We start from the raw sequence: 27863 nt of genomic DNA, 5'->3' as shown, positions 1-27863 counted from the left end.
CTTACCAGCGACAAGGACAAAGAGTGCATCGGAGCGGTGCAGGGGCGCCGTGCGGGAAATGTAGATTCTGAGTGCTCTCACCAGATCTAACAAATGTAAATTCTTCTCATACCGATGAACTGCATGAGGACAAAAAGAAGGCAAAGAGATATCCTGATTAAGATGAAAAGAGGATACCACCTTCGGGAGAAACTCCTGAATGGGGCGCAGCACTACCTTGTCCTGGTGGAAGACCAGGAAAGGAGCCTTGGATGACAGCGCTGCTAGCTGAGACACTCTCCGAAGAGATGTGATCGCTACCAGAAAAGCCACTTTCTGTGATAGTCTAGAAAGTGAAACCTCCCTCAGAGGCTCGAAGGGCGGCTTCTGGAGGGCAACTAGCACCCTGTTCAGATCCCATGGATCTAACGGCCGCTTGTACGGGGGTACAATATGACAAACCCCCTGCAGGAACGTGCGCACCTTAGGAAGCCGTGCTAGACGCTTTTGAAAAAAGACGGATAGCGCCGAGACTTGCCCTTTAAGGGAGCCGAGCGACAAACCTTTTTCTAACCCAGATTGCAGGAAAGAAAGAAAGGTAGGCAATGCAAAAGGCCAGGGAGACACTCCCTGAGCAGAGCACCAGGATAAGAATATCTTCCACGTTCTGTGGTAGATCTTAGCGGACGTGGGCTTCCTAGCCTGTCTCATGGTGGCAACGACCCCTTGGGATAATCCTGAAGACCCTAGGATCCAGGACTCAATGGCCACACAGTCAGGTTCAGGGCCGCAGAATTCCGATGGAAAAACGGCCCTTGGGACAGCAAGTCTGGTCGGTCTGGTAGTGCCGACGGTTGGCCGACCGTGAGATGCCACAGATCCGGATACCACGCCCTCCTTGGCCAGTCTGGGGCGACGAGTATGACGCGGCTGCAGTCGGATCTGATCTTGCGTAGCACTCTGGGCAAGAGTGCCAGAGGTGGAAACACATAAGGGAGCCGGAACTGCGACCAATCTTGCACTAAGGCGTCTGCCGCCAGAGTTCTGTGATCGCGAGACCGTGCTATGAAGGTTGGGACCTTGTTGTTGTGCCTGGACGCCATTAGGTCGACGTCCGGCCTTCCCCAGCGGCTACAGATTTCCTGAAACACGTCCGGGTGAAGGGACCATTCCCCTGCGTCCATGCCCTGGCGGCTGAGGAAGTCTGCTTCCCAGTTTTCTACGCCGGGGATGTGAACTGCGGATACGGTGGAAGCCGTGGCTTCCACCCACGTCAGAATCCGCCGGACTTCCTGGAAGGCTTGCCGACTGCGTGTCCCTCCTTGGTGATTGATGTATGCCACCGCTGTGGAGTTGTCCGACTGAATTCGGATCTGCTTTCCTTCCAGCCACTGCTGGAAGGCTAGTAGGGCAAGATACACTGCTCTGATTTCCAGAACATGGATCTGAAGGGTGGACTCCTGCTGAGTCCACCTACCCTGAGCCCTGTGGTGGAGAAAAACTGCTCCCCACCCTGACAGACTCGCGTCTGTCGTGACTACCGCCCAAGACGGTGGTAGGAAGGATCTTCCCTGTGATAATGAGGTGGGAAGAAGCCACCATTGCAGAGAGTCCTTCCGAAAAGGATACTTTCCTGTTCAGGGATGTTGACTTCCCGTCCCATTGGCGGAGAATGTCCTAATAAGAGGACGCAGATGAAACTGCGCAAACGGAACCGCCTCCATTGCCGCCACCATCTTCCCGAGGAAGTGCATGAGGCGTCTTAAGGAGTGCGACTGACCTTGACGGAGAGTCTGCACCCCAGTCTGTAGTGACCGCTGCTTGTCCAGCGGAAGCTTCACTAGCGCTGACAGGGTATGAAACTCCATGCCAAGATACGTTAGTGATTGGGTCGGTGACAGGTTTGACTTTGAGAAGTCGATGATCCACCCGAACGTCTGGAGAGTCTCCAGCGCAACATTCAGGCTGAGTTGGCATGCCTCTTGAGAGGGTGCCTTGACAAGTAGATCGTCCAAGTAAGGGATCACAGAGTGTCCCTGTGAGTGCAAGACTGCTACCACTGCCGCCATGACCTTGGTGAACACCCGTGGGGTTGTCGCCAGACCGAATGGCAGAGCTACGAACTGAAGATGGTCGTCTCCCATCACGAAACGTAGAAAACATTGGTGCTCTGTAGCAATCGGCACGTGGAGATAAGCATCTTTGAGTCTATTGATGCTAGGAAATATCCTTGAGACATTGAGGCAATGACGGAGCGGAGGGTTTCATCCGGAACCGCCTGGCCTCCACGTGCTTGTTGAGCAGTTTTAGGTCCAGAACGGAACGGAAAGAGCCATCCTTTTTTGGCACCACAACCAGATTGGAGGAAAACCGTGTCTTGTTCCTGAAGAGGAACAGGGATTACCACTCCTTCTGCCTGCAGAAGAGCATCGGCTCGGTGGGGAGGTGGGGACGTTCTGAAGAATCGAGTCGGAGGACGAGAACAGAACTCTGTCCTGTGCACGTGGGCACAATGTCCCTCCCCCACCGGTCTGTGACCTGTGGCAGCTAAATGTCGCCAAAGGCGAGCGAGTCTGCCATCAACCGCGGATGCGGAGAGATGAGAGAGCTGAGAGTCATGAGGAGACCGCCTTGGTAGCGGTTCCTCCGGCTGCCTTCCTTGGGCGTGATTGAGCCCCCGGAAACTGAGCCCCTCTGAGGCTTTTCAGCTCCTCTGGACGAGGACAATTGGGACCTGCCCGAGCTTGGGAAGGACCGAAATCTCGACTGTCCTTCCATGACAGCATTAATAGGGTAAGTCGCAATGCAGACATTGCGAGGTTACGGACAGGGCTGTGGAGTCGGTAAGCCAAACCTTCGACTCAGACTCAGACTCAGACTCAGACTCAGACTCAGACTCAGACTCAGACTCAGACTCAGACTCAGACTCAGACTCAGACTCAGACTCAGACTCAGACTCAGACTCAGACTCAGACTCAGACTCAGACTCAGACTCAGACTCAGACTCAGACTCAGACTCAGACTCAGACTCAGACTCAGACTCAGACTCAGACTCAGACTCAGACTCAGACTCAGACTCAGACTCAGACTCAGACTCAGACTCAGACTCAGACTCAGACTCAGACTCAGACTCAGACTCAGACTCAGACTCAGACTCAGACTCAGACTCAGACTCAGACTCAGACTCAGACTCAGACTCAGACTCAGACTCAGACTCAGACTCAGACTCAGACTCAGACTCAGACTCAGACTCAGACTCAGACATATATTGCTTATAGTTAGGTGAAAAATTTATTGTAGTACATGAATATGTGTATGTGAACATCAGACATTTAATAATTTATGATACAATAATCAAGATATTTGGATAGAACATAAAATATATTTATTGGAATACAACTTTAGAACACAAAAAACTGTAATAAATTGTAAATATGTAATACACTATGTAATATACAGTAGATTACATATATATCTTGTGTGTGTGTATATACACTGTATATATATATATTATATATATTACATATTTACAATTTATTAGTTTGTGTTCTAAAGTTGTATTCCAATAAATATTTTATGTTCTATCCAAATATCTTGATTATTGTATCATAAAAACAATTAAATGTCTGATGTTCACATTGTACTACAATAAATTTTTCACGTAAATATAAGCATTATACTAAATGTTGTTATTTAGTAAAATATTCAGCACATTCTGCATTGCACTCCTGTCCCCAATTTATTATATATTTTAGGAGTCGGAGTCGGTGCATTTTATACCGACTCCGACTCCACCAAAATGAGCTCCGACTCCGACTCCACGACTCCGACTCCACAGCCCTGGTTACGGACGCCCCCGCGGCACAAATGTACATATGCTCAAGACCAGCTGTGCAAGAACAGCTGAAAAGCTTAGGGTGCCCATACGGCTGTAAATGCCGGAGCAACCGACACGCCGATAGCCTCATAGACAGATTTCAACCAGAGTCCATCTGTCTGGCATCTTTAAGTGAAGTCCCATCTCCACTGCAACTATAGCTCTAGCCGCAAGCCTGGAGATTGGAGAATCCACCTTTGGACCCTGGGTCCCGCGCTTGACCACGTCAGGGGGAAAAGGATAACGTGTATCCTTAATACGTTTGGAGAAAACGCTTATCTGGTAAGCGTGGTGTTCCTGGACTGCTTCTCTGAAGTCAGCGTGGCCAGAAAAATACTCAATATACGTTGGAGCTACTGAAATGGGACTTCTCCTGCTGTGAAGCTGACTCCTCCGCTGGGGGAGCTGAGGGAGAAAGATCCAACATTCCATTGATGGACGCTATAGGATCATTCCTTATGGCGTCACCATCCGGTGTATCCGGATTGAGAGCGTTGTCAGGATCAAAGTCCTGATGAGCTACGTCTGCCTCATCATACAGAGAGCCTCCTGGGACCCCTCCCGGAGCACCGATTTTATTCCCAATGAGGGTGGCCAGGGAGCAATGATCCAGATTGCCCATGGCCTGTCCGGACTGCAAGTCTCTATCCCATTGCAACTCCATCCCTGTCCTTGGACAGGGTTGACAGGTGGTTCCTTTGGCCACGTCTAGTAGAGACCCCGGCTGACCAAGTGCTCCAGGGGAGCATTGCACACAATGGGGTTCAGTGCCGTGGAACAGTATCACATGCAGTAAAAACAGCATCGAAAGCCTGTGTTGCTTATATGCTGCTGCCGACTAGCCATCTAGGACAGAGCCAATAATGGCGACCGTACAATGCAATGTATAGCATACAAGCATAAAGTACAATGAACACTGCAGCACATGCAATACAAGCAGCATAGAAAGCCTGTGCCTCAGCACCCCTGCTTTTCTGCTGCTGTAGTCTAGTCATTCTAGGCGAAAATAGCCCAGACTAGCGACCGTACAGTGCAGTGTATAGCATACAAGCATAAATACACATGAACACTTCAGTACGTGCAATACAAGCAGCATAGAAAGCCTGTGCCTTAGCACCCCTGCTTTCCTGCTGCTGATGTGTCGCCATCTAAGAGGGCATATAGCCAAAGATAGCGACCTATGCAGTGTAAGCATAAAAATACAAATGGACAACCTGCGGTATTTAGTGGGGTCAGCACTTCAGGTGCCGCTTACCGCCCGCCTATAAGCGGGTGTGTGGTCGCCCTAGTCCTGTGCCTGGTTGCCCAGAGTCCGATCTCTCAGCTCGGACTGCAGGAATGGCTGCCGGCGTCTTCTCCAGCTCGTGTGAGTAGGGGCGGGCCGTGGGCGTGCCCCCAAGTCAGAGCGGGAAACCGGCGTCCCACAGTGTCCAGTGAGAGGGCTGGAGCATGTAAATAAGGCTCCAGCCCTCGGCGCTGCTGATTGACAGGGTGGGGGCGGGAACGAAGCGGAGCTAGGCCGCAAAAGCCGGGGACTGGATTTATAAGCGCCGCCGCCGTAAAAGCGCGGTCGGCGCTAAGTCCCCGGCGCACTACAAGTCCCAGCCGCGCCGCCGCTCCCGGAGCGTCCGGCGCGGTAGTTCCCCATACCTAAAGTCACTCAGCTAGGCTGCAGTGACTGTAACCCTTTACTGTCCCCGGCGCACTAGCACACCCAGCAAGTCTTGAGTGTGCTGTGCCTGTGTGTACGGGGACACAGAGTACCTGAATGGTGCAGGGCCATGTCCCTGAACGGTACCCAGCTCCGCATCCAGCAGGTTCAATAGGTCTGTGGATGGAGCCCGGCCTCAGGGCTTTGGGGCCGGTAAGATCCCACTTCCTCAGAGCCCCTCAGGGGGATGTGGAAGGAAAACAGCATGTGGGCTCCAGCCGCCGTACCAGCAATAGGTACCTCAACCTTACAAACCACAAGCGGGGTGAGAAGGGAGCATGCTGGGGAGATGCTAAACCGAGCAAAAATAGATTTCTACAACAGAGTTGACACCTCATCAAGGACTTAATATTCTTGCATATGGCATGAAGCAGGTGGTTCTCAACTACATGCTTGTTCTGCCGATAACGATCTCTGCTGGCTCAGAGCAGACATGAACCACTACTGAGACAATTCCCAGGCTTCCGCTGAAGTCCCCTTGACAGTCTTCCCTTCCATTGGCAGGTCTCAGTCAATGTTGTGCTTATAGGTAGCCGGGAGCCGACAGTCAGCATGTCTGCAGTGATGCCTTGTTAACAGCAGCTCTGGCGAGAGGTGAAATGAAGCCGCAGCATTGCCATATCAGCAGGTAGAGGTCATCCCCGTGCAGGACACCGGAAGGTAGCAACTTAGGTCTTAGCTCCATACACAAAAATCCTGGATAACACCTTTACATAAATGTTCTTAGTTTGGGGTATAAAATCCCAATTAAATTTTTTTTTGTATGTTCCCCCACGTTTGCATGGTTTAACAAAAGCCAAGACGGTGCTAGGGTATTTACAATATTTTCCAGAAAAGCAGCACTGGATGCCCCCAAGTTTGGAATGAAAATGAGAGAGTGCGTGTTAGGGTATGTGCGCACGCTGAATTTTTAACGATGTCTTTGCACTTTTTTCAGGTGCGTTTTTTGGTCTAACAACTGCATGACTTTTCATTTTTGCTGTGCGCACAGTGCAGTTTTGATTTAGGTGCATTTTTGTGGTGGTGACCACAAAGATGCAACATGTCAATTTTTTCTGCGTTTTTCACCCATGCAATGCATTGGAAAAAAATGCAGCAACAAAAAGGCAGCAAAAGACGCAAGCTGTTTTTGATGTGTTTTTACCGCGGGTGCATTTGTGCGTTTTTTTGCAGGCAAAACCGCTGCATCTTTGTTGTCATAAAAAAAAAAGGCAATGTGCACACAGCCTTATACTCCACATGCACCTGACACGCTGAAGGGTGGCATCCTCAGGGGCAGGAGAGCAGGGTCGCTGCTACAGGTAGCCAGCGGTGACAGGAGTTGGGTGATTTGGAATGTCCATTAAAGCAAAATTGAATAGTCACTGCTCTCCACGCCACACCCATAATCTCACTGCCACAGGCACCTAGAGGTGGGTGGGATTATGGGCATGTGGAACAGTGAATTCTCATTTTGGATTAACATCTGCTTAACCAGCAGCCAACATCAGCCTGTGGGCGCATGGCAGTGACATGCTGCCGTCACTTGCATGCTGAATTAATTTGCCAGTATAAGAAGAGCCTTCCACATGCCGGTGGTTACAGAGGAAAGTAGAATTTTTAATTTTCAGCAATTTTAATTTTTAGCGTAAGCAGCAGGTTCTCCCATGTCCCATGTGCATTACAACCACAATTAAATGCTAGTCTATTTTTTTTGGGGGGGGGGGGGGTGTTTAAAATGTCACCTCTTTTCAAGTGTAATAGGTGGCAAAATAAATGGCTACATCCAAAAGTACAACTTATTGTGCAAAACACAAGCTCTCAAGGTGAAAGGCAGATTGTGAGTCCCAATGGGGACAGTGATTATGACTGTAAAGGGGAATATAAATGATGCTATACAAGATATAACAAGGCTTGAGCTGTAGCACAAAAGATCAGCCACTACATGATGCCTGGAGCTGTGCTGTCTGAGCTCTGTACATGCAGATGTAGTCTGACACTCCCCAAATCTGATATTGATGACCTATCCTGAAGTTATGGTTATGCCAGTCCTAAAAATCTAGATGTTAAGACAGCTGCAAGAAGTGAGTGAAGATCTTTTCTGTGCTTACCTCAGGACAAAATCGTTTAAATTCCGACAACCAATTTGGTAGGGTAGATAAAGGGCCACAGACAAAGAATGGCCCTTGGACACCTCTCTCAATCATCATGGAAATAGTTGCAATACATTGGACAGTCTTTCCAAGGCCCATTTCATCTGCCAATATGCCATTGATACCATTCTCCCACAGCATCTGTGAACAAGTATATAGTATTAGACATTGCATTAAAACACTTACTAAAGTATATGTATTAAAATCAGTTTTACTCTACGCCATACAAGGAAGCATAAAAATATTGCTAGATTGTAGTATAGTAAAGCATGCAGTATTTAAGTATGGCTCAGTACACAACCTCCTCTAAAGAGCATATTGCAAAATTGTATAAAAAACAAAAACAAACATATACATATACATACATACATACATACATATATCTATAGCTATCTATAGCTATCTAAAAACACACCCCAGTACATTCACACCACACAGGAACCTGTCACATCAACTAATGCTATTAACCTGCAGATATGTTATGTTAGTCTGCAGTTTAGTCGTGTAAGGAAGGTGCAGCTCCCAGGAGGAATAAGGCTGTGTGCGCACATGTGCATTTTGCATGCCTTTATGCTGCGTATTGCACTGCATTGTAAACTCAAGTGTTCTGCATCCCCAGCAAAGTCTATGTAACCTGTGCAAATTCCATGTGCACGTTGGTTTTTAGAACGCAGCGTTTTGCATGCTGGAATTTTTGGCCACATCGCTGAGTTCTAAAAAGCATCACTTGTGCGTTTTGGATGCTTTTCCCACTCTATGGCAGAGCAAGCATCCAGAGCGCATGAATTCTGCATCCATTCCGCAATCAAAATACTTTCAAAATGCAGCTTTTCACCTGCGCTTTGAAACGCACAAGCAGTGACAAACACTGCAGAATATTTGACAACCAGAACGCAGATGTGCGCACATACCCTAAAGTTCATTATCAGTTGGCTTTCAGTCATAGGCGTGCTTTTGAGTCAACACTCGCAGCTCCTGTAAGCATGCCCTGACATCCACTGAGCCAGCACTGATTGCTCATGGCCCCCAAGGAGAAATAAAATTATTTACTTGAGCCTCACAGGTTAATATTGATCTTTTACACAAAAAAAAAAAAAAAAAAAAAAAAAAAAAAAAAGGAACCAATAAGCACTTTCAGTTTAAGACTTATTACAATTTGCTGTTTGCTGTTTGTTACAACTGTTTGTGAGATAACATTTGTTCACAGCTTGTTGCCTAAAGCTGGTGTCACACATGACGACAACGACGTCGCTGCAACGTCACCATATTCTGTGACGTTGCAGCGACCTCAACAGCGACGTCGCTGTGTGTGACACAACGATCAGACCCCTGCTGCGAAATCGTTGCTCGCTCCTGAATGCTCAAAGTCATTTTTTGATCGCTGCTATCCCGCTGCGCCATGCTGATAAGCTGATAATCCTTGTGTTTGACACCGCAGCAGCGACGCTACGTCTGAAACCACACAACGACCGTCGACATCGCTATGATCGCTGCTCCATCGCTGCTTTTTCTAACATGTTTGACAGCTTACTAACGATCATCGATGGTCGCTGCTACGTCACAGAATATGGTGACGTTGCAGCGACGTCGTTGTCGTCGTCGTTATGTGTGACCCCAGCTTAAGAGGAGACCGGCCACCATTGCTGTTTAGCTTGTAAACATTGTCCTGAAGCTGGCCAGAAGTAACAGTGCACGCCAGCTATCCTGTCCAGCTTCAAAACCCTGCTTATAACAAAGGTTAAAAAAAAAAAATTAAAATAAAAAATTGCAAGCAGTGCACATGTTCTGCTGTCTAGCAGATATGGCAATCTACAAAATTGTATTCACTCCTCAAAGTTTAAAATTTTAAAGTCGTAATTTGCATGACTGCTTGAATTCAGTCATTTGTGAAGCTAGGAATAATCCATAATCCTAAAATTATACATACTCCCCATCTTTGACATGATTATCAATTAACACTAGAAGTCACAGAGAGGGGTCATTTAACATTTCTACCATTGGAACCCTATGGAGCTCGAGTCCTGGGACTTTGTGTTAATGAAGTTTGGGTGGTCTTCGCAAACCAGGTCTACTCTATTTCATGTCCCGCCCCAATGTACAGCCATCTTTAAATATACAAGTCAGCAAACAATTTGTAATGAAGTCTGGAAACGAACTTATTAACTTTGTGAATGACTGAGCATGTCTTGTTTATGGCCATATCTGCAAATACCATAAGTGTTGTCTCAAACTGATATTCTTGCAATGCTTCTTTAGCTATAAGTTCCCAAACGGACAATTCATATTAAGATAATGGTTTATGTTTGGGGCTTTAGTAATTAAATTTAAAGAGCACAAAAAAAAAAGGTACAAAAAACAAAGCTCAAAATACAATATGAAAGATACCCTGAGCCACTCCATGCCTTCTATTTGGTACCACCGCATCACACCACCAGTAAAGTACTTTGGCTGCTGGTAAGGAACTGGTTGACCATCCACTTTCCTCACAGGATCAAAAAGATGTTTTGCGTTCTGTCTCACAGTTTGGGACAGGCGATCTTTAATAACAGAGTTGGAATCTTCATTTTGCTCTAACGCTTCAGTCGTTAAATTGCAGGAGGCGATGACATCCTGGACAGGGTGAGGATAAACTTGTTAATAAAATGGATGTACATCCGTAAATCTTAGATCTTGAAATGTGTGCATACATACTTCAGAGTCTTGCTTGCTTTTTTTGGCTGCAGAGATGATGTGCTAACAAAGGAAGCAAAACATTTGTTGTTACCACATCCTTTTACGTCAAAATTCAATGTGTGGTTTTTAGATAAACACTCACCTCCTTTGACATAACATCTGAAATACTGTAATTTTCCTTCTGTTTTCTTTTCCTTGCTAAGAAAAACAAAAAAACCCCAAAACCTTAAATTATATGGGTGTTCAGTTAGGGGTTTAGGCAAGGTACAACAAAACAAAAAAAAAAAAAAAAAAAAACAGAAATCCCATCAAGAGAGGGTAATTAAACTTTCAGATCAGGTTTTTCCCCACAGTCCCAGCCATTCGGATCAGAGGCATATCATGGATGGGGGGTTGGGGGATTTATAGCTGGCCAGATACAGAGCCGGCGACAGAGCACGGCAGGCTGTAAAGCACTGGGCATGGCTTTTGCCAAATGCCAATAACCAGCCAGATGTGTTGTGCATTCTAAAACCCAAAAATCTTAAAAATCTTGCCGTTTTGAAGAAAAACTAATAATTTGCAGACCTTTTACAAGCACTTTGAAATAGTATTTAAATGTGAAACATCCTTTAAAATTGTGGTGGGGTTGACCAGTCTAAATTGACAAGTCTGAAGTCAGTCATATACACACACTCTTAGACTCAACCCTTAAGTTTTTTTTTTTTAGTATAAAAAACACCAAAACATCTCTTTAGTTCCCAGAAAAATTCTGAAACCAACATTTAGTATATATAAATTTGTATAGGTTCACCTGTTTTGCTAGTATCAGATGAAGTCCTCTTCCCACTCTAAAAAAAAAAAAAAAAAAAAACAACAACATTTAGCTTTAGTATGCATAGTTACACTGTTATTAATGTACAGGATTAACCCCTTAACGACCCATGAAGTACTGGGTATGTCATGGATCGTGTGCCGTTAATCCCTGCCCCCTGCTGTCAGCGGCGATCTGCGCACATATCGGCTGTTTTCTACAGCTGACATTTGTGCCTGCTAGTCGCAGGTGGAATAGCTTCCACCCGCGGCCATTAACCCCTTACATCTCGCTGCCAATATCTGGCAGCGAGATGAATATGCGTGCCGCCATGACAGTGACTTACCCCGCCCCCATCGGAAGTCACTTGACATGATCATGTGACTAAGTGGTTGCCATGGTAGCACAGGGTCATGCAATGACGCCTGTAGCTAACACGAGCCACTTCCTCTCAATGCCGGAATACAGCCGGCATTGAAAGTAAAGCACCAAATCTGCAGTGCTCAGCTCTGTAGTTGTGATCTGCAGATAGCGATCAGCAATCCGATCGCTCTGCCCTATAGTCGACTAGGGGAACAAAGAAAAGGGAATTTTGTTTACTTACCGTAAATTCCTTTTCTTCTAGCTCCTATAGGGAGACCCAGACAATTGGGTGTATAGCTTCTGCCTCCGGAGGCCACACAAAGTATTACACTTTAAAAAGTGTAACCCCTCCCCTCTGCCTATACACCCCCCGTGCATCACGGGCTCCTCAGTTTTGGTGCAAAAGCAGGAAGGAGGAAACTTATAAATTGGTCTAAGGTAAATTCAATCCGAAGGATGTTCGGAGAACTGAAAACCATGAACCAAAAGAACAATTTAACATGAACAACATGTGTACACAAAAGAACAAACAGCCCGAAGGGCACAGGGGCGGGTGCTGGGTCTCCCAATAGGAGCTAGAAGAAGAAGGGAATTTTGTTTACTTACCGTAAATTCCTTTTCTTCTAGCTCCAATTGGGAGACCCAGACAATTGGGTGTATAGGCTATGCCTCCGGAGGCCGCACAAAGTATTACACTAAAAAAGTGTTAAGCCCCTCCCCTTCTGCCTATACACCCCCCGTGCTCCCACGGGCTCCTCAGTTTTGGTGCAAAAGCAAGAAGGAGGAAAAGAATTAAAAACTGGTTTAAAGTAACTTCAATCCGAAGGAATATCGGATAACTGAAACCATTCAACATGAACAACATGTGTACACAAAAAAACAGGGGCGGGCGCTGGGTCTCCCAATTGGAGCTAGAAGAAAAGGAATTTACGGTAAGTAAACAAAATTCCCTTCTTCTTTGTCGCTCCATTGGGAGACCCAGACAATTGGGACGTCCAAAAGCAGTCCCTGGGTGGGTAAAATAATACCTTGTAAGAGAGCCGTAAAACGGCCTCTTCCCACAGGTGGGCAACCGCCGCCTGAAGGACTCGTCTACCTAGGCTGGCATCCGCCGAAGCATAGGTATGCACCTGATAGTGTTTCGTGAAAGTGTGCAGGCTCGACCAGGTAGCCGCCTGACACACCTGCTGAGCCGTAGCCTGGTGCCTCAAAGCCCAGGACGCGCCCACGGCTCTGGTAGAATGGGCCTTCAGCCCTGAGGGAACTGGAAGCCCAGCCGAACGGTAGGCTTCGAGAATTGGCTCCTTGATCCACCGAGCCAAGGTTGATTTGGAAGCCTGTGACCCTTTATGCTGGCCAGCGACAAGGACAAAGAGTGCATCCGAGCGGCGCCGTACGAGAAATGTAGAGTCTGAGTGCTCTCACCAGATCTAACAAGTGCAAATCCTTTTCACATTGGTGAACTGGATGAGGACAAAAAGAAGGTAAGGAGATATCCTGATTGAGATGAAAGGGGGATACCACCTTAGGGAGAAATTCCGGAACCGGACGCAGAACCACCTTGTCCTGGTGAAAAACCAGGAAAGGGGCTTTGCATGACAGCGCTGCTAGCTCAGACACTCTCCGAAGTGAAGTGACTGCTACTAGAAAAACCACTTTCTGCGAAAGGCGTGAGAGAGAAATATCTCTCATTGGCTCGAATGGTGGTTTCTGAAGAACCAAGCAGCACGCTGTTCAGATCCCAGGGTTCTAACGGCCGCTTGTAAGGAGGAACGATGTGACAAACCCCCTGCAGGAACGTGCGTACCTGTGGAAGTCTGGCTAGGCGCTTCTGGAAAAACACAGAAAGCGCTGAGACTTGTCCCTTAAGGGAGCCGAGCGACAAACCCTTTTCCAGTCCAGATTGAAGGAAGGACAGAAAAGTGGGCAAGGCAAAAGGCCAGGGAGAAAAACCCTGAGCAGAGCACCACGACAGGAAAATTTTCCACGTCCTGTGGTAGATCTTGGCGGACGTTGGTTTCCTAGCCTGTCTCATAGTGGCAATGACTTCTTGAGATAACCCTGAAGACGCTAGGATCCAGGACTCAATGGCCACACAGTCAGGTTGAGGGCCGCAGAATTCAGATGGAAAAACGGCCCTTGAGATAGCAAGTCTGGTCGGTCTGGTAGTGCCCACGGTTGGCCGACCGTGAGATGCCACAGATCCGGGTACCACGACCGCCTCGGCCAGTCTGGAGCGACGAGGATGACGTGGCGGCAGTCGGCCCTGATCTTGCGTAACACTCTGGGCAACAGTGACAGCGCAGGAAACACATAAGGGAGCTGAAACTGCGACCAATCCTGAACTAAGGCATCTGCCGCCAGAGCTCTGGGATCTTGAGACCGTGCCATGAACGTTGGTACCTTGTTGTTGTGCCGGGACGCCATGAGGTCGACGTCCGGCACCCCCCAGCGGCAACAGATCTCCTGAAACACGTCCGGGTGAAGGGACCATTCCCCTGCGTCCATGCCCTGGCGACTGAGATAATCTGCTTCCCAGTTTTCCACGCCTGGAATGTGAACTGCAGAGATGGTGGAGGCCGTGGCTTCCACCCACATCAAAATCCGCCGGACTTCCTGGAAGGCTTGCCGACTGCGTGTGCCGCCTTGGTGATTGATGTATGCCACCGCTGTGGAATTGTCCGACTGAATTCTGATCTGCTTGCCTTCCAGCCACTGCTGGAACGCCTTCAGGGCAAGATACACTGCCCGTATTTCCAGCACATTGATCTGAAGCGAGGACTCTTGCTGGGTCCACGTACCCTGAGCCCTGTGGTGGAGAAAAACCGCTCCCCACCCTGACCGACTCGCGTCCGTCGTGACCACCTCCCAGGATGGGGGTAGGAAGGATTTCCCCTTCGATAATGAAATGGGAAGAAGCCACCACCGAAGGGAAGCTTTGGTCGCCTGAGAGAGGGAGACGTTCCTGTCGAGGGACGTCGGCTTCCTGTCCCATTTGCGTAGGATGTCCCATTGAAGTGGACGCAGGTGAAACTGCGCGAACGGAACTGCCTCCATTGCTGCCACCATCTTCCCCAGGAAGTGCATGAGGCGCCTCAAGGGGTGTGACTGGCCTTGAAGGAGAGATTGTACCCCTGTCTGTAGTGACCGCTGCTTGATCAGTGGAAGCTTCACTATCGCTGAGAATGTATGAAACTCCATGCCAAGATATGTCAGCGATTGGGCCGGTGTCAGATTTGACTTTGGAAAATTGATGATCCACCCGAAACTCTGGAGAGTCTCCAGGGTAGCGTCGAGGCTGTGTTGGCATGCCTCTAGAGAGGGTGCCTTGATCAACAGATCGTCCAAGTACGGGATCACCGAGTGACCCTGAGAGTGGAGGACCGCTACTACAGTAGCCATCACCTTGGTGAAAACCCGTGGGGCTGTTGCTAGGCCGAACGGCAGTGCCACGAACTGCAGGTGTTCGTTTTCTATGGCGAAGCGCAAGAAGCGCTGGTGCTCTGGAGCAATCGGTACGTGGAGATATGCATCCTTGATATCGATCGATGCAAGGAAATCTCCTTGGGACATTGAGGCGATGACGGAGCGGAGGGATTCCATCCGGAACCGCCTGGTCTTTACGTGTTTGTTGAGCAGTTTCAGGTCCAGGACAGGACGGAAAGACCCGTCCTTCTTTGGGACCACAAACAGGTTGGAGTAAAAACCGTGACCCTGTTGCTGAATAGGAACAGGGACCACCACTCCTTCTGCCTTCAGAGTGCCCAGCGCCTGCAGAAGAGCCTCGGCTCGCTCGGGAGGCGGGGATGACCTGAAGAATCGAGTCGGGGGACGAGAGGTGAACTCTATCTTGTAACCGTGAGACAGAAGGTCTCTCACCCAACGGTCTTTTACCCGTGGCAGCCAGGTGTCGCAAAAGCGGGAGAGCCTGCCACCGACCGAAGATGCGGAGTGGGGAGGCCGAAAGTCATGAGGAAGCCGCTTTGGTAGCGGCACCTCCGGTGGCCTTTTTAGGACGTGACTTAGACCGCCATGCATCAGAGTTCCTTTGATCTTTCTGAGGCCTTGTGGACGAGGAGAATTGGGACCTGCCCGCGCCCCGAAAGGACCGAAAACTCGACTGCCCCCTCCTCTGTTGGGGTATTTTCGGTTTGGGCTGGGGTAAGGATGTATCCTTTCCCTTGGATTGTTTGATGATTTCATCCAAACGCTCGCCAAACAATCGGTTGGCAGAAATTGGCAAACTGGTTAAGCGCTTTTTGGAAACAGAATCTGCCTTCCATTCCCGTAGCCACAAGGCCCTGCGGAGTACCACCGAATTGGCGGCTGCAACCGCCGTACGGCTCGCAGAGTCCAGAACAGCATTAATAGCGTAAGACGCAAATGCCGAAGTCTGTGTGGTTATGGACGCCACCTGTGGCGCGGACGTGCGTGTGGCTGCGTCGATTTGCGCTTGACCTGCTGAGATAGTTTGCAGCGCCCATACGGCTGCGAATGCTGGGGCAAAAGAAGCGCCGATAGCTTCATAGATGGATTTCAACCAGAGCTCCATCTGCCTGTCAGTGGCATCTTTGAGTGAAGCCCCATCTTCCACTGCAAGTATGGATCTAGCTGCCAGTCTGGAGATTGGAGGATCCACTTTGGGACACTGAGCCCAACTTTTGACCACGTCAGGGGGAAAGGGATAACGTGTATCCTTAAGGCGCTTAGAAAAACGCTTATCTGGACAAGCATGGTGATTCTGGACTGCCTCTCTGAAATCAGAGTGGTCCAGAAACATACTCTGTGTACGCTTGGGAAACCTGAAACGGAATTTCTCCTGCTGTGAAGCTGACTCCTCCACCGGAGGAGCTGAGGGAGAAATATCCAACATACGATTGATGGACGCAATAAGGTCGTTCACTATGGCGTCCCCGTCCGGAGTATCAAGATTGAGAGCGGCCTCAGGATCAGAATCATGATCAGCTGTCTCCGCATCATCAACTAGAGATTTCCCCCCGCTGAGACCCTGAACAATATGAGGATGTCAAGGGAATTGTCAAGCGAGCTCGCTTAGTCTGTCTGGGGCCGGGGTCTGTGTCAGAACCCTCAGCCTGGGATCCATGAGACACCCCAGGAGGACATTGTTGGTCCAACTGAGGTGGGCCAGGGGACAAAGATTCAACAGAGTCCCTGTGCTGAGATACCGGCCTGGACTGCAAGGCTTCTAGTATCTTAGCCATAGTCTCAGAGAGTTTTGCAAACTCTGTCCCCGTCACCTGAACAGTGTCAGCAGGTGGCTCCCCCTGGGCCCCCCTTAGCAGAGGCTCTAGCTGAGTAAGTGCCACAGGGGCCGAACAGTGCACACAATGAGGGTCAGTGGAACCTGCCGGTAGCGGGGTCATACATGCGGCGCAGGCAGCATAATAAGCCTGTGTTTTGGCACCCCTGCCTTTCGTGGGCGCCATGCTATTATCTTCCCTGAGTAACACAATAGGGTATATAGCCAGAAATCAACTGTGCACCATACAGTGTAAAATATGTATACCATAAACATATAATGTTACACTACTGCACAATGGGACTAGCACCACAGGTGCTGCTTACCACCCGCTTAAAGCGGTTGTGAGGCCACCAGAGTCCCTGCCTGAGTCTCCCAGACTTTGTCCCCCTCTGTAGCGTCCAAGGAGCTGACAGGAATGGCTGCCGGCGTCCTGAGGAGAGGTGGGAGCCGTGGGCGTGGCTCAGAAAGAGCGGGAGCTGGTGCCTGCACTGTGCACAGTGAGGGGAGTGGAGTATGCAAAGCATGCTCCAGCCCTCAGTGCTGCTCGTTCTGTGCAGCGTCCCGCCCTTCCCCTGCCTGTCAGGGCTGTGGGCGGGAGGAAAGCAAACTAGGCCGCAAAAAGCCGGGGACTCTAGTAATAAACGCGGCCGCCGTAAAAGCGCGGCCGGCGCGAAAGTCCCCGGCGCACTACAAGTCCCAGCCGCGCCGCAGTGTTTCCCTGGCAGCGGCGGTTAGTGCGGCAGTCCCTATACATAAACACACTCAGCAGCGCTGAGTGTAATGGCACATATTAACCCGGTCAGCGCCGCGGTCCCCGGTGCACTAGCACACCCAGCAATGCTGGAGTGTTGCTGTGCGCGGTCCCCACGGGGACACAGAGTACCTCCAAGTAGCAGGGCCATGTCCCTGAACGATACACGGCTCCTATCTAGCAGTCTCCCAGGAGTTGTGGATGAAGCACGGTCTCAGTGCCTGGAGACCGATAGGATCCCACTTCACCAGAGCCCTGAGGGGGATGGGGAAGGAAAGCAGCATGTGGGCTCCAGCCTCCGTACCCGCAATGGATACCTCAACCTTAACTACACCGCCGACAAGAGTGGGGTGAGAAGGGAGCATGCTGGGGGCCCTATATGGGCCCACTTTTCTTCCATCCGATATAGTCAGCAGCTGCTGCTGACCAATCTGTGGAGCTGTGCGTGCGTGTCTGACCTCCTTCGCACAAAGCAAAAAACTGAGGAGCCCGTGGGAGCACGGGGGGTGTATAGGCAGAAGGGGAGGGGCTTTACACTTTTAGTGTAATACTTTGTGCGGCCTCCGGAGGCATAGCCTATACACCCAATTGTCTGGGTCTCCCAATGGAGCGACAAAGAAAAGGAATTTACGGCAAGTAAACAAAATTCCCTTTGTCGCTCCATTGGGAGACCCAGACAATTGGGACGTCCAAAAGCAGTCCCTGGGTGGGTAAAAGAATACCTCAATAAAAAGAGCCGAAGACTACCCCCTCTTACAGGTGGGCAACCGCCGCCTGAAGGACTCGCCTACCTAGACTGGCGTCTGCCGAAGCATAGGTATGCACTTGATAGTGTTTCGTGAAAGTGTGCAGACTTGACCAGGTAGCTGCCTGACACACCTGCTGAGCCGTAGCCCGGTGCCGCAATGCCCAGGACGCACCCACGGCTCTGGTAGAATGGGCTTTCAGCCCCAAAGGAAGCAGAAGCCCAGAAGAACGGTAGGCTTCAAGAATCGGTTCCTTGATCCACAGAGCCAAGGTTGACTTGGAAGCCTGCGAACCCTTACGCTGGCCAGCGACAAGGACAAAGAGCACATCTGAACGGCGCAGGGGCGCCGTGCGAGACATGTAGAACCGGAGTGCTCTCACCAGATCTAATGAGTGCAAATCCTTTTCACATTGGTGAATTGGATTAGGGCAAAATGAAGGTAAGGAGATATCCTGATTGAGATGAAAAGGAGATACCACCTTGAGGAGAAATTCCGGAACAGGACGCAGAACCACCTTATCCTGGTGAAAAACCAGGAAGGGGGCTTTGCATGACAGCGCTGCCAGCTCCGACACTCTACGGAGCGATGTAACTGCCACTAGAAATGCCACCTTCTGCGAAAGACGTGATAAAGACATCCCGCAGCGGCTAGAAAGGTGGTTTCTGAAGAGCCGTTAGCACCCTGTTAAGGTCCCAGCGGACGCTTGTAAGGTGGGACTGTGGCAAACTCCCTGCAGGAACGTGCGGACCTGCGGAAGCCTGGCTAGACGCTTTTGAAAAAATACGGATAGCGCCGATACTTGTCCCTTGAGAGAGCCGAGAGACAAACCCTTGTCCATTCCGGATTGAAGGAATGAAAGAAAAGTGGGTAAGGCAAATGGCCAGGGAGAAAAACTATTATCAGAGCACCAGGATAAGAAGATCCTCTAACACCTGTGATAGATCTTGGCGGACGTTGGTTTCCTGGCCTGTCTCATGGTGGCAATGACATCTTGAGATAACCCTGAGGACGCTAGGATCCAGGACTCAATGGCCACACAGTCAGGTTGAGGGCCGCAGAATTCAGATGGAAAAACGGCCCTTGTGACAGCAAGTCTGGGCGGTCTGGGAGCGCCCACGGTTGACCCACCGTGAGATGCCACAGATCCGGGTACCACGACCGCCTCGGCCAATCGGGAGCGACGAGAATGGCGCGACGACAGTCGGACCTGATTTTGCGCAGCACTCTGGGCAGCATCGCCAGAGGAGGAAATACATAAGGCAGTCGAAACTGCGACCAATCCTGAACTAATGCGTCCGCCGCCAGAGCTCTGTGATCTTGAGAACGGGCCATGAATGCCGGGACCTTGTTGTTGTGCCGTGACGCCATGAGATCGACGTCCGGCGTTCCCCAGCGGCGACAGATCTCTCGAAACACGTCTGGGTGAAGAGACCATTCCCCCGCGTCCATGTCCTGACGACTGAGAAAATCTGCTTCCCAGTTTTCTACGCCCGGGATGTGAACTGCGGAGATGGTGGAGGCTGTGGCTTCCACCCACTGCAGAATCCGCCGGACTTCCTGGAAGGCTTGGCGACTGCGAGTGCCGCCTTGGTGGTTGATGTATGCGACGGCAGTGGCGTTGTCCGACTGGATACGGATCTGCCTGCCCTCCAGCCACCGATGAAAAGCTAATAGGGCTAGATACACTGCCCTTATCTCCAGAATATTGATCTGAAGGGATGACTATCGGAGTCCAGGTTCCCTGAGCCCTGTGGTGGAGAAAAACCGCCTCCCACCCTGACATGCTCGCGTCCGTCGTGACCACAGCCCAGGTTGGGGGTAGGAAGGATTTTCCGTGCGACAGAGTTGGGAAGGAGCCACCACTGAAGTGACGTCTTGGTTGCAAGGGAAAGAAAGACGTTCCTGTCGAGGGAAGTCGACCTCCTGTCCCATTTGCGGAGAATGTCCCACTGGAGTGGCCGCAGATGGAATTGCGCGAAGGGCACTGCCTCCATCGCTGCCACCATCTTCCCCAGGAAGTGCATGAGGCGCCTCAAGGGGTGTGACTGACCCCGAAGAAGAGATTACATGCACCCCTGCCTGCAGAGAAAGCCGTTTGTCCAGCGGTAGCATGACTACCGCTGACTGAGAATGAAACTCCATCCCAAGGTACGTCAGTGATTGGGTCGGTGTCAACTTGGATTTTGGGAAGTTGATGATCCACCCGAACTGCTGGAGTGTCGCCAGAGCGACGGTAAGGCTGTTTTGACACGCCATCTGAGAAGGTGCCCTGACTAGAAGATCGTCTAAGTAGGGAATCACCGAGTGGCCCTGAGAGTGTAGGACCGCCACAACGGATGCCATGACCTTGGTGAACACCCGTGGGGCTGTCGCCAGGCTGAAAGGCAATGCCACGAACTGAAGGTGTTCGTCCCCGATGGCGAAACGCAAAAAGCGTTGATGTTCGGGTGCGATCGGCACATGGAGATAAGCATCCTTGATGTCGATCGATGCTAGGAAGTCTCCTTGTGACATCGATGCGATGACCGAGCGGAGAGATTCCATCCGAAACCGTCTGGTGCTCACATGTCTGTTGAGTAGTTTGAGGTCCAGAACGGGACGGAATGAACTGTCCTTCTTTGGCACCACGAACAAGTTGGAGTAAAAGCCGCGACCATGTTCCTGGGGGGGGGGGGGGAACAGGGATCACAACTCCTTCTGTCTTCAGAGCGTCCACCGCCTGAAACAGTGCATCGGCCCGCGCGGGGGGCGGAGAGGTTCTGAAGAAACGAGTCGGGGGACGAGACTGAACTCTATCCTGTAACCGTGAGACAGAATGTCTCTCACCCATCGGTCTTGAACATGTGGCCACCAGGCGTCGCAAAAGTGGGAGAGCCTGCCACCGACCGAGGATGCGGTTCGGGGATGCCGAGAGTCATGAAGAGGCCGCCTTGGAAGCATTGCCTCCGGCGGGTTTTTGGGGGCGTGACTTAGCCCGCCACGCATAAGAGTTCCTCTGGCCTTTCTCCGGCCTGTTGGACGAAGAGGATTGGGGCTTGGTGGAGGGACGAAAGGACCGAAACCTCGATTGTATTTTCCGTTGCCGAGGTCTCTTCGGTTTGGACTGGGGTAAGGAGTCCTTTCCCTTGGATTCCTTAATAATCTCGTCCAATCGTTCGCCAAACAATCGGTCGCCAGAAAACGGCAAACCGGTTAAGAACCTCTTGGAAGCAGAGTCTGCCTTCCATTCGCGCAGCCACATGGCCCTGCGGACTGCCACAGAATTAGCGGATGCCACCGCTGTACGGCTAGCAGAGTCTAGAACTGCGTTCATGGCGTAGGAAGAAAAAGCTGACGCCTGAGAAGTCAAAGACGCAACCTGCGGAGCAGAATTACGTGTGACCGCATTAATCTCAGCCAGACAAGCTGAGATAGCGTGGAGTGCCCACACTGCTGCAAAAGCCGGGGCAAAAGACACGCCCGTGGCTTCATAGATGGATTTCACCAGGAGCTCTATTGCCTGTCAGTGGCATCCTTTAGCAATGAGCCATCTGCAACCGATACCACAGATCTAGCCGCCAATCTAGAGACTGGAGGATCCACCTTGGGACAGTGAGCCCAACCCTTAACTACGTCAGGGGGGAAAAGGGGTAACGTGTGTCAGTAAGGCGCTTAGTAAAGCGCTTGTCCGGAACCGCTCTGGGCTTCTGGACAGCATCTCTGAAGTTAGAGTGATCGAAAAATGCACTCCGTGTACGTTTAGGGAACCGAAACTGGTGTTTCTCCTGCTGAGAAGCCGACTCCTCTACAGGTGGCGGCGGGGGAGATAGATCTAACACCTGGTTGATGGACGAGATAAGGTCATTTACTATGGCGTCCCCTTCAGATGCATCAAGATTGAGAGCAACGTCAGGGTCAGAGCCCTGAGCTGCGACGTCCGCCTCGTCCTCCAGAGAGTCCTCAAGCTGGGAACCTGAGCAGCGTGAAGAAGTCGGGGAAGATTCCCAGCGAGCCCGCTTAGCCGGTCTGAGACTGTGGTCCGGGCAGGAGTCCTCCACGTGAGACCTAGGGCCCCCCCTGGGGGCGCGCTGCAGCGCGGACAGAGAGGGGCCTGGAGGCGACGATCCAACAGGGCCCGGGGCCTGTGTAAGGACCGGTCTGGACTGCAAAGCTTCTAGCAGCTTGGCAGACCATTTGTCCATAGACTGAGCCATGGATTGTGAAAGTGACTCAGTTTCTCAGCAAAAACGGCAAACTCTGTCCCTGCCGCCTGGACAGGGGGAGCAGGGGGGTCTACCTGAGCCGAGGGGCCCACTAGTGACCGAGGCTCCAGCTGAGCAAGCAAAACAGGGGTCGAGCATTGCTCACAGTGAGGGTAGGTGGAACCCGCAGGTAACATAGCCGCACAAGAGGTACAGGTCGCAAAATAACCCTGTGCCTTGGCACCCTTGCTCCTTGTGGACGACATGCTGTTGTCTCCTAGGAGAGTGATCACTGAGGGTATATGGGAAGGGTATACAGCCCGACCGAACAGAATATATAGAATATATATAATATATATATATATATATATATATATATATATATATATATATATATATATATATATATATATATATATATATATATATATATATATATATATATATATATATATATATATATATATATATATATATATATATATATATATATATATATATATATATATATATATATATATATAGTTAGTATCTATTCCAGCACCCTAAGGGGACCAGCACCGGGTGACCGGTGTGGCTTACCGACCGCTAAAAAGCGGAGCGTGTGTCCTCCAGATTCCCTGCCTTAGGTCTCCCAGAGTTGCAGAGCTCTTTCCAGGTAATCCTCCACCGGCAGAAAGCCAAGAAAATGGCTGCCGGAGCTCTCTGGGGAGGAGTGGAGCCGTGGGCGGCGCTAAAAAAGTGCGGGAATCTGGGGTCCCCACAGTGATCAGTGAGGGGGGTGGAAACATACAGGATGCTCCAGCCCTCACATCCGACGTCAGGTCGGCAGTCGAGCCCTTACCCCTGACAGACAGGCCCGGGGGCGGGAGTTTTGCTACTAGGCCGCAATGAAGCCGGGGACTAAATTTAAGACCGCGGCCGACAAGCAGGCGCGGTCGGCGCGGAAGTCCGCCGGTCTTCACAAATCAGCAGCTGCTGCAGCGTCCGGGATGAAGGCGCTCCATGCACAGCCCCCATGGTGACGCAGAGTACCTTATAGATGCAGGGCCCGGTCCCTGAGGATGAATCGACTCCTGTCCGGCAGATTCCCATAGGGGCTGCGGAGGGAGCATGGTCCCAGTAAATGGATGACCGGTCAGGATCCCACTTCTCCCAGAGTTGTTAAGGGATGGTGAAGGAAACGGCATGAGGCTCCGGCCTTTGTACCCACAATGGGTACCTCAAAGTTAACAGCACCGCCGACGTAGTGGGGTGAGAAGGGAACATGCCGGGGGCCCCGTGGGGGCCCACTTTTCTTCCAACCGATATAACTAATATGAGAATGCATGAGTGGATGTGTGCCTCCTTCCACACAAAGCATAAAACTGAGGAGCCCGTGATGCACGGGAGGGTGTATAGGCAGAGGGGAGGGGTTACACTTTTTTAAAGTGTAATACTTTGTGTGGCCTCCGGAGGCAGAAGCTATACACCCAATTGTCTGGATCTCCCAATGGAGCGACAAAGAAAGAAAAAAAACCCAAAAACCTAAAAAAGTTCAAATCCCCACTTTCACCCCATTAAAAATTAAAGGGTTAAAAAAATAAAAAAAATCTACACATTTGGTATCGCCATGTTTAGAAATGCCCGATCAAAATATAAAAATCAATTAATCTGATCAGTAAACTGCGTGGCGGCAAAAAAATTCAAACGCCAAAGAAGGGAATTAAGTTTACTTACCGTAAATTCCTTTTCTTCTAGCTCCAATTGGGAGACCCAGACAGTGGGTGTATAGCTACTGCCTCTGGAGGCCGCACAAAGAACTACACTTAAAAGTGTAAGGCCCCTCCCCTTCTGGCTATACACCCTCCCGTAGGAGTACGGATTCCTCAGTTTTAGTACCAAAGCAAGAAGGAGGAAAGCCAATAACAGTTTCAAAAACAAATTCAATCCGATAACAAGATCGGAGAACTTAAGAAACAACATGAACAACATGTGCACCCGAAAAACGAAACCCTAAGAACAAATAGGGCGGGTGCTGGGTCTCCCAATTGGAGCTAGAAGAAAAGGAATTTACGGTAAGTAAACAAAATTCCCTTCTTTTTCGCTCCTAATTGGGAGACCCAGACAGTGGGACGTCCAAAAGCAGTCCCTGGGTGGGTAAAAAGATACCACATGAACGGGCTGTCAGACAGCCTCTTCCTACAGGTGGGCCACCGCCGCCTGAAGGACCTGTCTACCTAGGCTGGCATCTGCCGAAGCGTAGGTATGCACTTGATAGTGTTTGGTAAACGTGTGCAGACTCGACCAGGTAGCCGCCTGGCACACTTGCTGAGCCGTAGCCTGATGCCGCAATGCCCAGGACGCACCCACGGCTCTGGTAGAATGGGCCTTCAGTCCAGATGGAATCGGAAGCCCAGCAGAACGGTATGTGTGAAGAATCGGTTCCTTGATCCACCGCGCCAGGGTGGATTTGGAAGCTTGCGATCCCTTATGCTGACCAGCGACTAGGACAAAGAGCGCATCAGAACGGCGTAGAGACGCCGTGCGAGAAATGTAAATCCTGAGTGCTCTCACCAGGTCCAACAGATGTAAACCCTTTTCAAATTGGTGAACTGGATGCGGACACAAAGATGGCAAAGTGATATCCTGATTGAGATGAAAGGAAGAAACCACCTTGGGAGAAAACTCTGGAATTGGACGCAGTACTACCTTGTCTTGGTGAAACACCAGGAAGGGAGATTTGCAAGATAACGCCGCTAGCTCGGACACTCTTCGAAGAGACGTGACCGCCACAAGAAAAACTACCTTTTGTGAAAGCCGAGAAAGGGGAACCTCTTTCAAAGGCTCGAAAGGCGGCTTCTGGAGAGCAATGAGAACCTTGTTCAGATCCCAGGGTTCCAATGGCCGTCTGTAAGGAGGAACGATATGACAAACTCCTTGGAGAAACGTGCGTACTTTAGAAAGCCGTGCCAAGCGCTTCTGAAAGAATACGGATAGCGCGGAGACTTGACCCTTAAGCGAGCTAAGCGACAAACCTTTTTCCAACCCAGACTGCAGGAAGGAAAGAAAAATTGGCAATGCAAATGGCCAGGGAGAAAACCCTTGAGCCAAGCACCACGCTAAGAATATCTTCCACGTCCTGTGATAGATCTTAGCTGAGGATGGTTTTCTAGCCTGTCTCATTGTGGCAACAACTTTATGAGATAAACCTGAGTCCGCTAGGATCCAGGACTCAATGGCCACACAGTCAGGTTCAGGGCCGCAGAATTCAGATGGAAAAACGGCCCTTGAGACAGCAAATCTGGACGGTTTGGTAGTGTCCACGGTTGGCCTACCGTGAGATGCCACAGATCCGGGTACCACGACCTTCTTGGCCAATCTGGAGCGACGAGTATGGCTCGATGGCAGTCGGACTTGATTTTCCGGAGAACTCTGGGTAACAATGCTAGAGGTGGGAACACATAGGGGAGTCGGAATTGCGACCAATCCTGAACCAAGGCGTCTGCCGCCAGCGCTCGGTGATCGTGAGACCGTGCCATGAAAACTGGGACCTTGTTGTTGTGCCGTGACGCCATCAGATCGACGTCCGGCGTCCCCCAGCGGCAACAGATCTGCTGAAACACGTCCGGGTGAAGGGACCATTCTCCTGCGTCCATGCCCTGGCGACTGAGAAAGTCTGCTTCCCAGTTTTCCACGCCTGGGATGTGAACTGCGGATATGGTGGACGCTCTGCTTTCCACCCACGTCAAAATCCGCTGGACTTCTTGAAAAGCTTGGCGACTGCGTGTTCCCCCTTGGTGGTTGATGTACGCCACCGCCGTGGAATTGTCCGACTGAATCCGAATCTGCTTGCCTTCCAGCCATTGTTGGAAGGCTCGCAGGGCAAGATAGATTGCTCTGATTTCCAGAACATTGATCTGCAGGGTGGACTCTTCCTGAGTCCACGTCCCCTGAGCCCTGTGGTGGAGAAACACCGCTCCCCACCCTGATAGGCTCGCATCCGTCGTGACCACTGCCCAGGACGGGGGAAGGAACGACTTTCCCTGTGACAATGAGGTGGGGAGAAGCCACCAACGCAGAGAGTCCTTGGCAGTCTGAGAGAGGGAGACAGTCCTGTCGAGGGACGTCGATTTCCCATCCCATTGGCGTAGAATGTCCCATTGTAGAGGGCGCAGATGAAACTGCGCGAACGGGACTGCCTCCATTGCTGCTACCATCTTTCCTAGGAAATGCATGAGGCGCCTCAGTGAGTGCGACTGGCTCTGAAGGAGAGATTGCACTCCAGTCCGTAGCGAGCACTGCTTGTCCAGTGGAAGCCTCACTATCGCTGAGAGAGTATGAAACTCCATGCCAAGATAAGTCAGAGATTGGGTCGGGGTTAGATGAGACTTTGGAAAGTTGATAATCCACCCGAAACTCTGGAGAGTGTCTAGTGCCACCTTCAGACTGTGTTGGCATGCCTCTTGAGAGGGTGCCTTTATAAGCAGGTCGTCTAGATACGGGATGACCGAGTGACCCTGCGAGTGCAGAACAGCTACTACTGCTGCCATGACTTTGGTGAAGACCCGGGGGGCTGTTGCCAGACCGAAAGGTAACGCTACGAACTGTAGGTGTTCGTCGTGTATGACGAAGCGTAGGAAACGCTGATGCTCTGGTGCAATCGGCACGTGGAGATACGCATCTTTGATATCTATTGATGCTAGAAAATCTCCTTGAGACATTGAGGCTATGACGGAGCGTAGGGATTCCATCCGGAACCTCCTGACTTTTACGTGTCTGTTGAGCAACTTTAGATCCAGGACGGGTCGATACGATCCGTCCTTTTTTGGGACCACAAACAGATTGGAGTAAAAACCGTGACCTTGTTCCTGAAGAGGGACGGAGGTCACCACTCCTTCCGCCTTTAGAGCGGCCACCGCCTGCAACAGAGCATCGGCTCGGTCTGGTGGTGGAGAAGTTCTGAAGAAACGAGTTGGCGGACGAGAACTGAACTCTATCCTGTACCCGTGAGACAGAATATCCCTCACCCAACGGTCTTTGACGCGTGACAGCCAAATGTCGCCAAAGTGGGAAAGCCTCCCACCGACCGCGGGTGTGGGAATCGGAGACCGCAAGTCAGGAGGACGCCGTCTTGGCAACGGTTCCTCCGGCTGTCCTTTTTGGGCGTGACTGAGACCTCCAAGAATCTGAGCGTCTCTGGTCTTTTTGAGTCTTTTTTGACGAGGCGAATTGGGACCTGCCCGGTCCTCGAAAGGACCGATAACCAGACTGACCCTTCCTCTGTTGGGGTTTGTTTTGTCTGTGTTGCGGTAAGGATGAGTCCTTACCCTTGGAGTGTTTGATGATTTCATCCAAACGCTCTCCAAACAATCGGTCACGAGAAAAAGGCAAATTGGTTAAGCACTTCTT

General features: G+C 50.5%; 1 protein-coding gene across 2 annotated transcripts in view; it reads right to left on the bottom strand.

Annotated features, from left to right (window-relative positions):
- The window catches only part of HELLS (helicase, lymphoid specific), a 95015-nt gene that overhangs the window by 51055 nt on the left and 16097 nt on the right, over positions 1-27863 (bottom strand). For both annotated transcript variants that reach the window (XM_075348800.1, XM_075348801.1), the window contains exons 5-9: positions 11166-11202; positions 10515-10570; positions 10391-10432; positions 10085-10309; positions 7658-7840 (exon numbers count right to left, since the gene is read on the bottom strand). In XM_075348800.1, the coding sequence (XP_075204915.1) occupies positions 7658-7840; positions 10085-10309; positions 10391-10432; positions 10515-10570; positions 11166-11202 (543 nt within the window). The remainder of the gene's footprint in view (positions 1-7657; positions 7841-10084; positions 10310-10390; positions 10433-10514; positions 10571-11165; positions 11203-27863) is intronic.

The sequence above is a fragment of the Anomaloglossus baeobatrachus genome, chromosome 5 (genome assembly GCF_048569485.1).
Source record: "Anomaloglossus baeobatrachus isolate aAnoBae1 chromosome 5, aAnoBae1.hap1, whole genome shotgun sequence".
In the NCBI taxonomy this organism is placed as follows: domain Eukaryota; kingdom Metazoa; phylum Chordata; class Amphibia; order Anura; family Aromobatidae; genus Anomaloglossus; species Anomaloglossus baeobatrachus.
The sequence above is the reverse complement of the archived record's forward strand: the minus strand, read 5'-3'. Positions and strand labels throughout refer to the sequence as shown.